The sequence below is a fragment of the Psammomys obesus genome, unplaced genomic scaffold, assembly GCF_907164565.1.
Source record: "Psammomys obesus unplaced genomic scaffold, mPsaObe1.curated_primary_1811, whole genome shotgun sequence".
Classification (NCBI taxonomy): Eukaryota; Metazoa; Chordata; class Mammalia; order Rodentia; family Muridae; genus Psammomys; species Psammomys obesus.
Genome location: NW_026596134.1, coordinates 24498033 through 24502276, shown reverse-complemented (window position 1 = coordinate 24502276; position 4244 = coordinate 24498033). Strand labels below are relative to the sequence as shown.

The following is a 4244-nucleotide window of genomic DNA, read 5'->3' as shown; positions in this document are numbered from 1 at the left end:
GATGTGTAATGCTGCATCTTCTCGGGAAAATTTTTGTCACACAACTGTAAGGAGTAACTGTTCCTGTGTTAAGTCAGCAGACTCAGGGATGCCTGCTTCTTCCATAACTAGCCATCTTTCACTCCTGTGTGTATACCCAAAGTTGCCTAGCTTTGAGTTTGGTTGTGAGCTTTGGGCTTTAATGGCTGGGTCATCTGTCTAGCCTTTGGCTTTGCTGCTGTTTTGTTTTGTCTTGTCTTGTTTTTTTTTCGAGGCAGGGTTTCTCTGTGTTGCCCTGGATGTCCTGGAACTCCATCTATAGACCAGGGTGCCCTTGAACTCACAAGAGGTCCAACTGCCTCTCTCTGCCAAGGGCTGAGATTTAAAGGCGTGCACCATCAGCCAGGCTTGGCTTGGCTTCTTAAAGAGAAGGTAGAAACACAGAGTTTGAGTGAAATGTTTGGTACACAGAGAAGAGGATGAGAAAAAGGAGACAGAGGGAGGAAGGGAGGAACAGAAAGGAGAGGTTTAACTCGAGGGAGGTTTAACTGAGGAAAGAATGCCTACCTGGAGTTGGGTGGCACCGTGCCAGGCCCAGGGTTCTGGATAAAATAAAAACAAAACCAGGGGCAAGCAAGCCAGGTGCAGCATGGCGCTGCTCCCCGATTCCTGATGTGCCTAGATAATGACCACGACTCTGTTGCCACCGTACCCTCCCCGCCACCCCTGAGCCATGAGGCAGAAGAAACCTTTCCATCCTGATAAGTTATTTGATCACAGCAACGACAAAATTAGGTGGTATAAAGGCTGCTGCAGGAGCCTGTCCGCTGATCCCATGATCCCTGGCTTGCGGTGGTTTGATACACCCTCTTTCAGCTTTACGGGGGTGCTAACACGCCTTCCCACAGCCATCCTGTCCTCCTCTTTCAGTCCAGCGGTGGGTAAAGTTCGTGAGATCTGAGCACATGGGGTGAGTTTTGCGTTAGGAGCCTTTGCCCAAGCGTGGGCCAACATAGGTGTTTTGAGCAAAGCCGAAGAAGCCCTCGTGTTTTGTAAGCTAGAAGAATTAATGACTTAGGGAATGTTCAGCTCTAGGTGGGTTCGCCCCGGCATAACTCCATCGTCTGTGAAGAAGCACCAGAGGTTTGTACTGCTGAACGGAGACGGGAGCAGGGGTCCTGCCTGGGCTCCTACGGTGCTCACGGTCCAGGTCACGTAATTACTTCTCAGCTACACTCGACCTTGCTGCTCGTTTTCTGCTTTTTGCTCCTTTTTCCTAGCTAGGCGGAAGGCAGGGACAGGTGAGGAGCCACGTCTTTGTGCATGTCACAGGTTACAGGCATACAAGAGATTTTCAGTAAATACTGGATGTGGAGACGAGCCGATCGGTTGATTAGTCACAACTATCGCTTCCTCTTTGAATACTGGAGGACAGTTCTGGGAAACGGTTTCACCTCATCAATTCACTTTTTTTTTTCCTCTGCAAGGAGCTCGAGCTTCATCAGTGTCCACTAATCTTTAAAACGGTGTTTATTTATTTATTTATTTATTTATTTATTTAGCTAGGGCCTCATGTGTAGCAGGTTGACCTGAAACTCACTGTGTGATGGAGGATGAACTTGAACTCTAGATCCTCCTGTCGTTCCCCCCCCCCCCGCCACCGAAACACTGAGCTGTAGGTGTGCTTCACTGTGCCAAATGTATGCTGGTGCTGAGGACTGTGCGTGCTAGGCAGCAGCCTGCTATCGGGGCCTTATCCCCACCCCGACACTAGCTCCGTGGATGAGAACGTTAGTGGTAACCCATAGGAAATGCAAACCCAAGCTAGTGCAGACGAGACACAGTTTACAGATTCCCGTAAATGGAACCTCCAGAGTTAGGGGTGACAGCGGGCCCGGCTGGATGCAGGGATTTAGTGTCCCCAGCGCGCCGTCGTCACTCCCGTGGTGGCTTGGCTTCTCTACACTGTCCTTTGGCACTAGAGTTATTCCCAGGAAACTCCTTTGCTGAGTGGCGCCTACCAGTTTCAGGCCAGCTTCCGGCAGCCTCTTCCTGGCCAACCCTGAAAACTCCTAGTTCCACCGACCTTATCTGGGGTATGTGATTATCTCTAAATCAGCCCACCAGCCACGGAACTGCACCTTTACTGGGACTTTTTTTTTCTCTCTCTCAAGAGGCAGGACACCTAAATTCAGACTGCCTTAGGCTAGACCACTGTTTCCCTAAAAGCCTGAGGTAGATCAGTTTCATCAGGTCTCTGCACAAAGGAGCCAGCCATGGCCTTTCCCTCCAGCCTCTCCCAGAGGCAATGACCACACAGAGGGTGATAGGACACAGTGTGGCTAGAAGGGGGGTCTTGGGCTGTTATTTGTAGAGCATCCTATATAAAACTGGAGAACAGCTCTATCAAAAAGGGGAAGCCTAGTGGATCTCATGGGGAGATGAAAGGAAATCAAGAGCCCTTAGTGCCCCCCCCCATGCCTTCCCTGTAGCATGTTTAATTCGTGGAGGAAGTAAAGGCCCGGGTAGGTCTTCCAGTCACCCTGCCACCATCCCAAGTAGACTCCGGAGAGGACCGGCTTCAACCACACACGTTTAATTATTAGTCCCTGCCTGGAGATCAGGTTAGCTTTTTCAAAGTCCCAACAGAGGACGCATAAAGTAATGTTTTCCTTCACATAAATGTCCAGACCCTCATCTTGGGGGAGAAACATCAAGCCGGTTTCACGGGTCCCCAGCTTTGATCTTTGCGGCCCGTAGTAAAGGTGTTGCCGGCCATTTGGGGGATGGAGAGTCATGTCCTTCGACAACACTCTGTGCTCCTCTGGGGCGTACTTTCTTTTTTTTTTTTTTTTTGCATCCGCCTTGTGAGGGAAGTTGCTGGTGGCGACTGCGAAGACGGGACAGGTGATGTCACTGGGACTTGATCTGCCTCTTTCCATTCAGCCTGTTCTCCTCCTCTGCAGGAAGACTTGCAGGGAACTTGGGGAGCGATGGCTCCCCGCAAGCAGGCAGATAGAGACCTGCTTGTCCGGCTTGGCGCTTGTGCCTCCTTCCCAACGTGCTGGTCTTTCGCTCTCAGCGTGTGTAGTGTACTCTACGAAGGCATGCACTTTTTCTTTCACTTCCCGTCTTCACTGAGTGAAGACCTGCCATCTCCCTGAGAAGGGGGCCGGAGGTCACTGAGTGTCAACATTGCCACGCCTTCTCCGGCTTCAGGAGAAAGGCACGGAGGCTGTGCTGGTCACCCAAGGGTCTGACGTTTCTGCCTGAGGGTTCTGTGTACCGGCCTTCGAAGGACCATCACATCTTCTCGGAAGCGTCCTTCACCCGTCTACCTCTGGAGGAGACGGGGAGGAGGGCGTGGAAGCTGGCCCTTGGGAGCCCCTGAGGAAGAAAGCCGTTGGAGGACTCGCAGAAGTCAGGTTGGCTCACTGCTGCGTCCTGTCAAAGGGAGGCAAAAGCCTGCTGGAGGTGGGCCAAGAGCCCTGGCTCAAACTGGGGCCAGCCACCGAGACAGCAGCTGCGGCTCCGGTGCTGGGTCTCACCGCAGGGCTGCAGGACCTTTGGTGGCGCTCTGGTGGACAGTGGGTCAGGACGGAGTGCTCCCAACCTCCTTAAACCCCCGCCCATGCTCCCTCACGGGAAATCAGAGCAGGCTGGCGAGACGCCGCTGCAGCGTCCGAAGGAGACACCGCCGCGCCGAACGCCACCCTCGCCCAGGGTTCCGCGGAGCGCGCAGCGGAGGCAGGAGGATGGTTCGGCGCGGGCTGAGCTGGAAGGGCTTCCCTGCCTGTCCGGCCGCCTTCGCCTCGCTGCCTCCCCCGCTGCGTAACGTTGTGTTCGGGGTGGCGGCGGCGAGGCCGAGCGGGGGATGCGCTTACATAAGCGCCCGCCGCGTCCTGCTGCCTCTCGCTCTCGGGAGCCGCGGGCGGGGCCGCGATGCCGCCGGGAGCAGCGGCGCCGAGGGGACCCGGCCGGCCCGGCAGGCGGAGGAGGGCGCCGCCCGCGGCGGAGGTGAAGGTCAGTGGGTGTGAAGCGCGCGATCCACACCCCCCTCCTCCCCGTCCCCTCCTCCTCCTCTTCCTCTCCGTCCCCCCCTCCCCACTCTGACGTGTGGAGCTGGCAGCTCGGCCGGTTCCGCATTCCCGACCCCTCCCCGCCACTCTGGGCCCCGCTATATAACCGGGGCTGATGCAACCCGTCCCGCCGCCCGCCACAGCCTGCGGGAGGGACGCTCGGCGGCCGCGACGGGGGTCGCTGGC

At 55.6% G+C, this 4244-nt stretch overlaps 1 protein-coding gene across 1 annotated transcript in view; it reads left to right on the top strand.

Moving 5' to 3' along the window:
* The first annotated feature begins 3533 nt into the window (after positions 1–3533).
* The window catches only part of Jdp2 (Jun dimerization protein 2), a 40675-nt gene continuing 39964 nt past the window's right edge, over positions 3534–4244 (top strand). The window contains exon 1 of the mRNA XM_055593262.1: positions 3534–4002. Coding sequence (XP_055449237.1) covers positions 3735–4002 — 268 coding nt within the window. The 5' untranslated portion in view covers positions 3534–3734. The remainder of the gene's footprint in view (positions 4003–4244) is intronic.